The 13,140-nt window shown below is 38.6% G+C and overlaps 1 protein-coding gene across 2 annotated transcripts in view; it reads left to right on the forward strand.

Annotated features, from left to right (window-relative positions):
* Positions 1-13,140, forward strand: part of RFTN2 (raftlin family member 2) — a 32,834-nt gene that overhangs the window by 17,456 nt on the left and 2,238 nt on the right. For both annotated transcript variants that reach the window (XM_009643575.2, XM_009643574.2), the window contains exons 7-8: positions 1,047-1,150; positions 7,887-7,965. In XM_009643575.2, the coding sequence (XP_009641870.1) occupies positions 1,047-1,150; positions 7,887-7,965 (183 nt within the window). The remainder of the gene's footprint in view (positions 1-1,046; positions 1,151-7,886; positions 7,966-13,140) is intronic.

Genomic DNA, 13,140 nt, shown 5'->3' on the forward strand with positions numbered 1-13,140 from the left:
ATTCAGGATGGTTTCTTGAAGCTACCTGCATAAGCTAAACTAAAGCCTTGAGTCATAAAAATGAAGTCAGGCCTGTGGCCATTGGTCAGCGTGCATAAAAGAAATATGCTGCAGGGATTCTGGCCTGACCTTTACAAATGTTCATACCAACAAATAGAACCACCAAAGAAAATGTGGTTTCCTTAAAATGTATGTGTTACTGAAATTATGTCTAAATTGGTCTGGAAGTGCAGCTCCACTACCAATGTGCTGAAGTATTTTTAAATAAGAGTAAGAAAATAGCAAGAACTAGAAGCAGAACAAGAAAAAATTGATAGTGAATGAATTGAGTATGGTTTTCTGATGTATATTCTTAGTAAAATTTTACTGCTAAATATGAAAGGCTTCATTTTTTTCTAATAAATTTACGTGTACTACTATAGCATGGTACAGCAATAAAATTATTTAATTTTTAAAATATTTTAATACAAGATTCTTGGTATGAATTAATGACATCTGAAAGTCATTTTTGTTGGAGGATACTAAGGGCTTTTGAAATATTCGATGATAAATACATTTACTGATGTGAAAAGAAACAGCATAAAGCTAAGACCTTATATATTAAAAAAAAAAAAAAAGCCAAAACAAAAAAAACAACTGCCAAACCCCCAAAACCAAAGTATATATCTAGGTGAGAAGTTTGTTATTCAGACATGAAGTAAAAACCTAAATACATCGATTGAGACACCTATTCTGGTGTTTTTAAAGTTTTAGGCATTAATTTAGCAACATGAATAGATTTACAAGTGAGATGTGCTTTGAATGTCTTTCTGGATCAGGGCTCATACCTCAAGTTAATATGCTCTGTTTTCGTAGTCTTCTGTAATCTTTAACTTTTCAAATAGTTTTCAGTTTGAGATAGCGAATCTCCACCAAACCACATAGTTCAGTGTCATCTCAAAGGATTATCTCATTGTAAATGAGGAGAGTCATTGTAGTTTATGTGTAGAAATGCAAATAAAACCTGTACAGGGTCTCTTTACTACTTTTTGTAATTATTAATGTAGGGGTGTGAAATTAAAACAGATTATGGACCTTTATTGCACACGCTGGCAGAGTTTGGATGGCTCCTGACCTGCGTCTTGCCTACACCTATCGTACGACATGACAGGTACCCAAACAATAGATTATGCATTTTTGGTGTATACGTCTCTGAGAATTATCAAGTGATTATTTGTGTACTTAAAGGTAACAGGAAGGAAAATACTAATAATGTTAACTGCATATAAAACTGGAGATGTAAGTAGTAGTATGGTGGAATCTTTTTTTTTTTTTTTTTTTTTTCTACCGGTTTTAGGACTGCTGACTTCAGTGAGTTTCAAACTAGACCAGTAATCCTGCATCTAAAATGCATTGTTTATATCTAATCATGAACGATTTTATTTAGAAAACTTTTTATCGCATACCCAGTCCTCAGCAGCAGGGGAGCAATGGGGTTACTCATACGCTTCAAGTTTAAACAAGTGTTGAAATGTTTCACTGATGTAGGACCTTGGTGAATGACTGGTTTAGACTTTGTAAGAAGTCATGTTGTCACAAGACAGTCATGCAGTATTTATTGCAAATTAGGGAGGAGAATGTGCTAATCCAGCAAGCTATTGGGCTGTTTCTCTTCTTTAATGTAGACATTATGTTTCAGTTCAAGTACAGCACCAAACTACTGGATTTCAGTTCTTCTATTGCAGTACTTATTTAGATGACTGAGGGGGATCTATATACGTAGGAGGAGCTAAATAGCAAACCTGGATCCCCTATAAGGTTCCAGGTTTTCTTTTTTTTAAACCCCCAGAATGTACTGTACTTTTCTTCATAGTATCAGGCTAAAAAATGGCAAATGAAACACTGGATTAAGCATACACCCCTCTAGCTCGCTTTTTTTTGTTGTTGTTGTTTAATTCTCCTCTCATTAGATTAAGATTGCAAAGGTTTGAAAACAAACAAATGCATGGTTTAGGGCTTCTTAAGGGCAATGGAAAGAGGGGGTGACTACTTAAGTAATCTTTGGATCCAGACTTCACTGTATTAAGACAGAATGAAAAAGAATGAAGGAAAGGTTCTAAGGGAACTGCTCCAGGAAAGTGGAATTTTGTTCAAGTGATTTGACATAATTAAATCAACTCACCCATGTGAGAAGGAGGTTTTTTTCTGGTCAGGAAATAGTTTAGAATTTTTTATTTGTTTGGCTCTGTGTGTGTTTAATAGTTAGGTTAAAAGCAAAGACAGAAGAAATTGTGGTAGAACATATGGCATGTTCTGCTGGTTTTTTAAGGGTCTCTGCATGTTGTGCATTCTTCTGAAATTTATGAAATTCTGAATTGGTAAAGCTCCTGCTCCAGAGATAATCAGTTCTTAGAATATGAAGCAAAATTGTTATCCTTTACTAATTTCTTAAAACAGACTTAGTAGTCTAAGTGTATTCGCTTTGAACACAGTGACTTGTTAAGGGTATGTGAACCGCTGAGCCTGGTTTTCATAGATAGCTGAAACTTTGGCCAAATCTTGAGTAAGCCTTCAGTATCCAGCCTACTTCTTGAAGGGCATGAGTGGACAATGGGGGAGAGAGATTTTAGTAGTCATGGTGTGCTGTGGGTCATAGGACGAGAGAGAGGTTTTAACCTCAAACCTCTTCTATCCCACAAGCAGTGTAACTGTACCCATCCCTGTAGGGTTTGGATGGCAGGGGCAAGGTTGTCCTGAGCAGCTGCTGGTCAACTGCTCTGTGAGTATCAGTCCATCCTTGCAGCAGGCAAAATGATGTCTTTTGTACCTCATAGATTGCAGAGCAAAGGCAGGGCCATTTAAAAGAAGCTAAGTGCTATAAGTAAAAAAGTAGTACTGTAGGAAGTGCTAACAGATTTCTTAGACTGGACCTGTTCTTTGAACTAGGAAGAAGAGAATGCACCAGAAAAACATTTAAGTTGCACTAGACGTCTGAAGTAGCATTGCTTCCCAGATGTGAAACAAATAGCCTGTCAATAGCTGTGATCATGCAGAAGAGGGTTGTAAGCTGGCCAAATCTGAAGTTGGATTCATTTTGTATCAATGCTAGAATAATTCAGACTAATGAAAAGCATTTTTTTTCTGGCCTGAAGGGTTGAGTAGGTGTCTGCATGAATTGTATAATGCTTGTTGTGTTAGTGTGGCTTGTGAAATACTTTTTGAAGAAGTAGAGTAAATCAGTTTTGTGTGTCTGTTGTGTATCTAATATACAGCTGTTCAATTTTCTGTTTTTTCTTTTTTTAAAAAAAAGCCCATGAACAAGTATTCCTAGTTAGGAATTAAGAATTCTTAAGAGTCCAGAAAGAATATGTTTCTGTCTTGATATGCTAAGTAGTGATTGATAAATACTATTTTTAGGTATTGGTGTTGGTGTCTAAAGAGGAGGAGAAATTCCTGGATGGTTACTACGTGTCTGATATGAAAGATGCCATTACTGTGGTGGTGGACTATCCTAGGAATGCAAGTTAAATGTCTCAGTAAAGAATACTACTTTATGCTGCCTAACAGCTGTTCTTTTCCCAGACTTGGAATTCTGACCTCAAAACCCAGCCTGAATATTAACAGGCTTCAGAAACAACAGATAAAATGAGTGGCATTTTGGGATGATCTGGCAAATTCATGTTTTCATATTTATTTAAAAAAATTGGGTGAGGCATATAAAGAAAACACTATTTAAGAATAAAATATGTTAGTAGGGCAGCCTGCTCCCCATTTTTATTCACCTTTATATTCTGCTCTAGTCTTTTGTTTTCCTCTTCTCCTAATTTATTGCAAAACTTTCCCTCATCTCAAATCTTCTGTGATCTGTTCCTAGCCATTATGGCCACTGCTTGTCTGCAGAGGAGGGGTGTGACCAGCAGGCTGACAGGTTCTGGGGTACGGCAGGATTGTCATGCACTGGCGTGTTCCTCTTTCGGTTTTCACATGGTTAGGATTTGAAACAGTTTAAAAAACGCCAGGCTATAATGTCTGTTCCTGTGTGGTTTTGTTGTTCAAAGTTTTTCTTTTTTTACAGATGTTCCTCTCTGTAAAATAAAACGTCTTGCTGTGTGGTGCATCATGCCAAGTGGTAGCTGAATGTCATGGATCACTGTCCCGTTTCAGGCAGGGGCAGCAGTCTGTAGGCCTGTTTGGTCCTTTAACACCTACCGCAAGGGCTAAATCCTACTGGAGGCAGGAGACACTTCCTTGAGAAATGTTATCTTTGCTGTTACAAATAGAGCAATGGTAGATGTCACATTCTTGACATGTATGGAGTTGCTTTTTTGTGCAATGTTGTTTGAAAAATAAGCACTGTGGGATTTGGGGAGGGGTTGTTTTGGTCAGCACACTGTAAAGCCCACAGAAATTCCCCTTTTCTGTCAGTGATTCTCTTTTTCCAGAAAACAAAGCATGAAAAAAAAGCACACGATACAATATTTTTTGTGTCCATCCATATCTTGGGTATTTAAATTTTGTCAACAGTCATTAAAGAATTTTTTTGACCAAAAAAGCAGACTGTGAAAGAATATGAGAGAGACCCACAAATATTACTGACTCAGAGAGCCTCCTGTGTTATAGACAACTCTTATTTACTAGATAAATGTTTGCAGGACAAGAATTTGACAGTAATTATGTCAAGTTCAGGAGGTATACTGCAAGGATAAAATCAATAGTCCTTTTAGGAGTTAAATCTAGTGATTGGGGAAAAAAAATTAGAAAATAGTTTGCTGGTAACTTAGCGCTACTGCAGTTACTAATATGATATTATTGTGAGTTTGTACAGTTTCATAGATGTTTGTGGTCTAAAATTAGAATTATTTCTAAGGATTTTTTATTTTTTTATTAAACAGATCTTTTAAGCCAGGAGACTTATCCCAAGCTGGTGTGTGTCTCACAGCTGGAAGTCTAGGTGCTGTGCCATTCCAAAGGAGAAAAAAGCTTTATTTTGGGAAATGAAAAAAAAAAAAATGGAGGGGTGGGGGTTTAAAAGGATTTATTATCTTGTTCCTGTTGTTCATTTTTCAGAAAACTTTGTCTAACCTTAATTCCAAGTGCTTTGTGTATAAAATGTTCATGCATAAAAAATAGGCCTGTAAAAATCAGAGCCATTGGCAGTACTAGTTAGCTTCTAGCTTGGTGATTGTTATGGGGGACTTACTAAATATATGCATATAATAAGAGGGCAAATTTATCGCCCATACAGCATAAGCAGACAAGCAAATTGCTGGTGTTTTAACAAAAGAGCCTCTGTTGCTCTTCATCCCTCTTAAAAGAAGAGACAGGAAAAAGGCTTCAGCAGCCTTACTCTGCAGTGACCTTTATTTCCCCTCACTGATTACTGTAGTCCCTGAAAATGGGCAAGGCAGACCATCAACAAGCGCCAGAAAGCAAGCAGGCAAATACAGTGCAGAAGCACTGACTTTGTGGTTCTTAATTTATCATGACAAACTGCTTAATCTAAGTTTTCAAAATGCCCTGACTTAGGAGGCAAAAATGGAATGTGGAAATGTGAGGGAAGCTATGGAGTGGCTTGCTCTAAGCACTTTTTCTCATTTAAATTCTGTGGAAATCCCACTGTCATTGAGTTCTTTGTGAATTAAGCTCATAGCCGCTTTGTCGTGTGTGGCATCTTAATAAGGTCAGACTTAGAAAACTGTTAATTTACTTACTGTCTACTGACCATCGTCTCCTTTCTCTGTTCTAGTAGAATTTGTACAAGCTGTAGTTTAGTGTTTGGGTTTTTTTCTTTTCTCCAAAGGAATGCAGACACTGTTACAAAATGCTCTTCCCCATGCTAGGAACTGTGCTCAGCCTTCTTGCTTAAGAGAGATTTTCCAGTTGATATTATCAGAACAGACATAACTGAGGCAGGGAGAGATACCTAGCCAAGTGGAATAAGGCTGCAGGATTGCCGATTTCCTTGTCATAACATGAAACTGTAATATGCTTTCTTGTAATGAATGCAAATAGTGAGGTAAGGACTGTCAGAGCAAGAAACCTTGTTAACTTCAGGAAACTAACAAGTTCAGGAAACTAACAAGTTCATTCTCCTGCCTCCTCGTTTTCCCCACAAGCTGGAGTTTAAGATAGTTCTCTATTGTCATCCAAGGAAGACATGCAAAGATACGCCATGATCTGAGTTCAGGTGGACTAAAAGGAAGATTGTGAGGGGCCTAACACCGTCACCACTGACTGTTGATCAGATGTAGTGGAGTACGCTGGGAATAGTGCTGTTTTGTCTGTTTTCTCAGAGCTTAATTCCAGGAGCTCTACTGGGGCAGGCTGTTAACAAGCTCTTCCTGATCTCATAGGAACAGTTCTAATCCCTGACTTTTTCTTGGAGCAAAATTCTATCAGTCTCAGCCCTGCCATAAAAGATTTAATCTGTTATCTCAACTTTATGTACGGTTAAGATCGTGATATACCTATACTACTGAAGTACGAACTTCTATTATTTTAGTAGTTCTTTCAGTAATGTGCATAATAATACTGTTTTGTGATTGATAGGATAGATAGACTCATAGATACTTCAAATTAACTTGCTATGTCTCATGTTTCTATTTTGCTACTTTTCTTTTGCGTGCTCTTACATCTGTGGTCGCTTTTCTGCCGAAGTATTTCCATGTCTTCCCTTTATATGCACAAAGATCTCATTGAATACTACCCAGAAGTGGGAGTTCGGGGGAAGAAGAGGAGTTTGTCAAAATGTAGTATCTGATCCTTAGAAGAGCACAGGGATTTCTCAAACCCTCCTATCCTAGAGCTCTGGTCCTGCAATTCTTGCACTCTTTCAGTGCCACAGAGTCAGACTTTGTAGTACATATGCAATCAATGTGCTGACCTGTATTTCTGATGGAAGGGTGATGAAAATAAATACATAAAAAGCTTCAAGGAGATGTATCACTGTTTCTAAAAGAGTGTAACACTTCTGAAACATCCTATCAGTAACATCTGATCTGGTTTTGAGGAAAAACTGCCTTTTCACATTTTTTTTCTAAAAGTGTTTCAGTCTGAAAACCAAATAATAGTGCTTCTTTAAATTCTATGTACCACAACAGCATCAATATTTGTAAAAGTTCCAGGACTAAAAACTGAAGTTCCTCCTTTTTTTTTTTTTCCCCTCTTCTTTATCTATCTTACTTAATTCACTTGTCCTTCCTATGCATGTACCTCCCATGCACAAAATGGCCAGTGTCATTTATCTCATTGTGGGTGTAGAGCTTATAAAAACTGAGCTGTGTCCTTTTATCCATAGGTGACGAAGACACCAAGCTTATCCCGCTGTGTCAGTTAGATGTCATGTTACTACTGGAGAACACCTTTTAGTTAGCAGTAAAGAATGTTACTTCCCAAGTTTCATACCACAAAGTATTGAGGTATTTGTTGAAGCTGTAGATCTATTGGCATTGGGCCTATTTGTTGTGGCATTAATATGTTGCTGTATGTTTGACAGTGAAGATTAGATGAAAGAAAGACTTTGAGATTAGTTTCAGGCATAAAGTACAGACTTTGATGAAAAGTAGGAGCTCTGGTATGTTAAACTTTGAAGAGAAGACAAGAGAAGACATGTTAAATAACTCTTAATCATAGTAATACAGATTTTTGTTCTATACCTACTTCCATGTGCAACACCTTAACCCAGCTCTATGCTGCTTTTTTTTTTTTTTTTTAAATGTGATTACAGAACTGTTTAGGAGTTAATAGAACTGGTTAGGAGTTAATAAACCAGTTAATGGTTGGTAGTCTATCCTCCTCTCACTCATGGACTTATACACACACAACTTAGTTGACTCCGAAGGTATGAACGAGTTAACAATGACTATTACTGCCTTTAAAATATTAAAACAATTTTCTTGAAATTTTAGTGAAGGAAATCTGGCCACAAAGCAAGTAGTTTTTCTTCAGAGACCTGTTATGTGGAATTCTGCTGTCCAGACACCAGAGGTAAGTAACATGTTTATGTTATTAATGTAAACAAATTAGTATTTCACATAATGGTTAGGCACAGAAACTAACTAGACTTCAAAACTAATAGGAAAAAAGTGGCAGAAGAGGGTTTAACTTGAAACAAGTTCAAGCTTGTGAAGGGCTTTTGTGGCTGAACTCATACGTTACTTTTTCTCAGATGTATACCTCTTCATTTAAGCCATAGAGAAAAGCATAAGCATGCCAAAAACCTGGTTTGTGCTAAGAAATTATTTTGTCTCAGCTGGATGAGGTTGGTTATGCCGTAAGTATTTCTTTAGAAGTCTTCAAGAAGTCTTAAATGTTCTGATTCAAATCCTGGATCTATCGCACATGGAAAAGGAAACATTTTATTTTGACCTCCAGAACATCTACTTTCAGGCTTGTAGAAGTATACAAGTGTAAAGCTGTGCAAGGGATACTGTAATCAGTCACCCCGTTCTGTTCATAGTCAAGGTCACAAAAGTTCGCACAGAATCACAGAATGGCAAGGTTTGGAAGGGACCTCAGGAGATCATCCAGTCCAACCCTCCTGCTAAAGCAGGTTCAGCTAGAGCATGTTATACAGGACTTCGTCCAGGCAGGCTTTGAATATCTCCAGAGAAGGAGACTCCACAACCCCCCTGGGCAGCCTGTTCCAGTGCTGAGCAACCCTCAAAGGGAAGAATTTTTTCCTCATACTCAACTGAGACCTCTTATGTTTCAGTTTGTGCCTGTTGCCCTTTGTCCTGTTGCTGGGCACCACTGAGAAGAGTCTGGCTCTGTCCTCGTGACATCCACCCTTAAGATATTTGTATGTGTTGATGAGGTCCCCTCTCAGTCTTCTCTTCTTCAGGCTGAACAAGCCCAACCCTCTCAGCCTTTCCTCATAGGGGAGATGCTCCAGTCCCTTTATCATCCTAGTTGCTCTCCTCTGAACTCTCTCTAGGAGTTCCTCATCTTTCTTGAACTGGGGAGCCCAGAACTGGACACAGGACTCCAGGTGGGGTCTCACCAGTTACCACACCTGTATAGCACTATAGTAAATCCTGCTGTGGCCAGGGAAGGATGACCTGGTGGGCTCTTCTTTGCCAAGTCTTGCAACATCCTGTGATGGATTTTTAATTTTCGTTATTTCTGTTTTTTAATGGCCATTCAACCTTCTTCTAATCAACAGTTTTCCTGTGATAGTCTTAAGCAGCTATGAAAACTATGGACATCTTCGCTCGTGTCCAGCACCAGAGTAGTAACTTTACAAGCTCTGTCATTCATGGTACTGTATTCTCCTGTAAGGCAATGACACCTAGCCTCTTCTTTCTCTATCTGTATAAATAGTTCCACGAGTCTCTAAATTTCTTGAGTTCATATTTGATCTGTCTCTGTCCTTTTTACATTCTATCCAGACTGTTACCATCATCTGTATTTTCCTCTGCTTAGTGGTTCTAAAATATACTCTCCCTTTTGGTTTTTGTTTTTCTTCAGGCTTTTGCTTATCTCCAGCTTCACTTTGTTCTCACTGTGTCCCCTGATAATCCCTACTTCCATAACGGGAAGAAATGCATTCAACATGCACAATTAAAATCCTCTTTTATTTTTCGTCTCTACCGCCATCTCGATTCCCAGCTAGTTCTTGTATACTGTCTATAATTTATTTCCTCATTTACAGAATTTGAGCTCCTTTTTTTTCTCTTCAGTATTCTGTGTAGTCTCCCTTGCTGATGTCTTAATCTCCTCTTCCATTCATGTCCTTTTCTAAATTCTGCCAGTTCCTCATGCAACTGTTTCCTTTAATTGCCCCCTATATACCCAGCATCTTCAGCTTTTAGCTTTCAAAGCTTCTGACCCCTGACCCAGTGCTTGACTTTGTAGTCTTTACGTTCTTTCCTAATGCATTTGTGAAAGTATGTTTTGGAACACAATTTTGATATAAGTATTGTAAGTATATAAATCCATGTTATGTTGGTCATTATCAAATAAAGTCATAATTTTCCTGATGCTCCCCTACTTTTTTTAATACTCTGTACAATAAGGACAGGGACTCCTGGTATGAATACTCTTTCCTTGGTAAGGCATGTTATTTCTAACTGTAAGCATCTCCTAAAAGACATCGTAACTACGTGACGCAATTTAGAATGGTTAAGACTGGATTCTGCCAAGAGATGTAATACAAACCAGTTCTGTAAAAACATTCAGTCTGAGGAACTAATGAATATGAGATGTGGTTTAAATTGAAAATAGGAAGCATTATGTTCAGTTTAAATTCTGTTGCCCAGTTGAGATGATCAGCAGCTGAATGACCTTTACATTCTTTGGTTTATACAAATAAAATGGGTAGTGTGTTTTGTAGTCATTGTTTTACTTTGTCGTAGTTGGAAACCCTTGACTTAAGCATTAACATACTGGAAGTAAACAAGAAATAGCTGATTTGTAGCCATTTACATCACGATTGTGGTGTTTAAAAGCTGAGCAAACTTAGTACCTAAATGTGCTCTTTAAGCACCAGTGAATGTTTTACTTCACCAGGAAATTTCAGTATGCTGAGGTCATTTTAGCATGGGATAAATGGGTAGTTCAGGCTGAAGCTGAAACATTTAGCAGAAGTAACATTTTCCTTCTGTTTTTCCAATTATGTTGTTTTTCCCCTAAGCTTTAATCTTTTTAATTCATTGGGGTTTTTACCAAAATGTCTGAATTGCAAACAGCGTATTACCTTCATTACAACTTAAATTCATAGATCTGTTAGTAATACCTAACTGATATAGACTGTCATGCTAGCTTTGCATTGAGTAGCTAGATTTCAGATGCCAGACAAGCTACTGAAATTTGAAAGCATTAACTTTTTCTCTAGAAACTTAACAAGTACATTTATTTAAAATGTCCCCTGGACATTGACAACAGAGCTGTACAATTTTATCAAAACCTTGCAAATATTTCAGTAAAAGCATTTAATTCCTGTGGTTATATATTGTTGGCCATGACATCTTCATTTTCATTTGTACTGCATATCTTCTCATTGATGCTCAAATTACATTAAAGCTGCTGTTCAAAACATTTTCATGTCCACAACTTAGGATGTTTTTCAAACACAGATGTACTTAAGATACCTGAAACACTTTAAAGAAAAATAAAATTATCACAACTTATGTTTATTTAAGCATATCCTTAGCATGTTTGCAACTCGTATACCTCCAGAAGAATGCTACCTGTGAAAGAGTCAGAATAGGAAACCAACAAGGCTCTTTCATTAACTGAATCTTAACAAGAAAGCAGCCTCATGCAGGCCTTCTCAAACACCAAATTATCAAGCCCCCAGTGCCCGGATCACATCACTTCCCAGCTCTGAGCTTTGCCCCACAGGCAGCCCCAGCTGTTGGACCTCTGTAACTTGCATTCCGAAGAATGACAACACGGGGTATGGGTTGCTTTGTGTACTCAGGATTTTTTTTTTAATTGTTGGGTCGAAATTAGCATTGCCATTTCTAAAGGAAGTTTTGCTTCAGTAAGAGTTGAGGGCAAAAAACCCCTATTATCTGGTCTCTTACTCCCACAGGGTCTCTTTTCTGAGGAAGGTGCATTTTATGTCCTCACAGCTCATCTCTGCCCTCTTGTATATTCATGGGATAGTGCGTTATGACCTGGCTTGTGTGATTTATGTAACGGTTTGAAGGCCTCTTGTATTAGAAGGGCTATACTGTCCCAGTGGGTTCTTTATCCCATACCATTTGCTTTTTTAAGAAAACTGTTCAGAGGAGATCCAAGAGTGAACCACACAGTGCTTGAGGGTTTTCTGGTTTTTTGGTTTTGGTTTTGTTTTTTTTTCTTTTTTCCTTTATTTCCCTTAGGTAGGCTTCTCCATCCTCTTGCTGTGGCATCCAGGCGAAGCTTATTTCCTTCTGTTTCTCTGGAGGCAATGCTGTTTCCCCTTAGTCTAATTTCCCAACGTCTCCTGTAACAGCTTCCCTAAATGCATTTCCTTTAGCTACAAGGACCATTGTTTTTACTGTTTCAGAAGGGTTTGAGGAAAAACTTAGCAATCTATAAACGGGGGGCACAGAACTTGCCAGAGCGTGGCAAAAACAGTTGTGAGGTATTTTTGTTTTTAAAGTGTTCACATTTGTGCAGATCTCCCTGCAAGAATGCTCGTGTCCTTTACCCAGCGAAACACAGCTCTCTGCTGAGGCTGGATTCCTTCTTAGTGAGATGTCCTCCTTCTGTGGACAGGGCCGTGTCCCCTGGCAAAACATCTCCTGGTTTAGCAGTGCATGTGCTGACAGCAAGGCTGCAGGCAGGGAGCCAGGGCACTTCTGCCTTCCTGACCTTGTGATTCAAAGCACTGATGCTGCCTCTGGAGGTTCTGCATCATCACAGCTACCTCGGGTAGCTCCTGATGCGAAAATAAAATAAACCTTTTATTTATTTGTAATGCCTGAGAGGACCCCAGGCACAGGATCTCTTTTTGCATAAATTAGAATGGGCTTACATTGACATTGGCAGCCATCACTTCAACAAGAAGCCTGTCAGGAGATCCCAGTACTAATGTCAGACTGTGTTTATACAGAGTTCTTCCTGTGCAAAGTCTCTTTAGAGCCCCTCTCAAATTGCTGTACAGGACAGCTGCTGATTTTCATCTGCCTAGATCCACCATGTGGATTGAATGCAACTCTCAAGAACTTGCCATTGTCAGAGGAGGCCTCTAAAGGTCTTTGTGGGCAGAATTGGAAAGGTGGGAAAGCATAGCAGCCTCGCTGTGAGATGGATCAGTGGGAAATCTTCACTCCTATTAAATGGTCAGATCATGCTCTTAGAGCTCCATGTCAATGGAGTTTAATTTGCATCCTTATCAAATACAACACTCTTGAAGCTTCTAGACAGAACTGTTCAGGGAAGGGATCAACATCCACTGACTTTCAGAGCAGCTTGCAGATGAGGGCATGTCCTGGTTTCGGCTGGGATAGAGCTAATTTTCTTCATAGTAGCTAGCATAGTGCTGTGTTTTGGATTTAGTACCAGAAGAATGTTGATAACACACTGATGTTTTCAGCTGTTGCCAAGTAGTGCTCAGACTACTCAAGGACTTTTTGAGCTTCTCCTGCTCGGCCGGGTGCATAACAAGCTGGGAGGGAGCACAGCTAGCACAGCTAACCCAAACTGACCAAAGAGCTATTCCATACCATA

Source organism: Egretta garzetta, unplaced genomic scaffold (assembly GCF_000687185.1).
Source record: "Egretta garzetta isolate BGI_Z169 unplaced genomic scaffold, ASM68718v1 scaffold297, whole genome shotgun sequence".
Lineage (NCBI taxonomy): Eukaryota > Metazoa > Chordata > Aves > Pelecaniformes > Ardeidae > Egretta > Egretta garzetta.